This window comes from Haliotis rubra, unplaced genomic scaffold (assembly GCF_003918875.1).
Source record: "Haliotis rubra isolate DU_JTF1 unplaced genomic scaffold, ASM391887v1 Scf410, whole genome shotgun sequence".
NCBI lineage: Eukaryota > Metazoa > Mollusca > Gastropoda > Lepetellida > Haliotidae > Haliotis > Haliotis rubra.
Genome location: NW_025767092.1, coordinates 517667 through 518814, shown reverse-complemented (window position 1 = coordinate 518814; position 1148 = coordinate 517667). Strand labels below are relative to the sequence as shown.

General features: G+C 46.6%; 1 protein-coding gene across 1 annotated transcript; it reads right to left on the bottom strand.

The window, feature by feature from the left end:
- Positions 1–228: 228 nt before the first annotated feature.
- On the bottom strand, positions 229–918 carry LOC124288061. Its single transcript, XM_046724630.1, has one exon. The coding sequence runs from the start codon at positions 916–918 to the stop codon at positions 229–231; it is 690 nt and encodes a 229-aa protein (XP_046580586.1).
- Positions 919–1148: the final 230 nt, after the last annotated feature.

Here is a 1148-nt window from a genome sequence, read left to right as displayed (position 1 = left end):
TTATACAACTTTTTATAGGAAGCCAGGGGGATGTTTATACAATGGATGGGGTTGATGTACATAGTTGGAATGAAACAGGTAATGTACACAAGAAATATATTGATTACTTTATCAAGTGATGGTAGGCATTGGGAATGTAGTATCCTTCATCTCAGTTGAGGGCGGGTCCTATCTTCTTGATGTGTAATGCTTCCAAAAGTTTACGAATTTTGTAGTCTGACTGGTTCTTTACAATGGTTTTGGTCTTGTTCCATTGATGGTGTGGTTAGGATGGGCTTTGATGTGGTCGGCAATGGCTGATTTAGAATCATTTTTCCTAACTGAAGCCTGGTGTTCCTTGATCCTGAGGGTGAGTGGCCTTGATGTTTCTCCAACAAAGGAGTCACCACAGTCACATTCTATGTGGTAGACCACACCTGAGGGGTCTTGCTTCTGGGACGACCTAGGTCTTCCTGTGGCCTGCAAGAGGTTCTGGATGCTGTTGCCTCTTTGGAAGGTGACGTCTATGTCAGCTTGCTGCTTCAAGAGTCGTCGGATGTGATGGCTAGTTGATCCTATGTACCGGAGACTGATGGTGAAGGGGGCTGTTTGTTGTCGGGGCGGTTTGGTTGTTGGGTCGAGGGTGTTGTTGATGGTCTGGTTGACAAAGGGGGAAGGGTATTCATTGTATTTAGTGAAAACATATCTGAGGTGGTCCAGCTCGGCACTAAGAGATTGGGGTGTTGAACAGATATTCTTGGCTCGTCGGGTTAGGGTCGCGATGACAACTCTCTTGACATGAATAGGATGACAGGAGGAGGAATGGATATATTGGTCGGTGTGGGTTGGCTTGCGGTACACGCTGGTGTTGAGCCTGTGTCCTTCTCTCTGGACCAGGGCATCTAGGAAGGGGAGTTTGTTGTCAGCTTCTGATTCCATGGTGAACTGCATACGGGGATGTTGGGCGTTCAGGTGTTGGAGAAGGACGTTTGGGTCATCGGATTGGGGGAGGATTTTGTGTGGTTACAGGAAATGAGGGATGGAGAAGAGGAAGAGGGTTGAAATATCTCCATGGACAAAGATCAAGGTGGTTCCCTTAAATCGGCCTGCGAAAGAGATTAGGTTGCTATATCAGTGATGCTTACAGTGATTTATGTATCTACATAGGC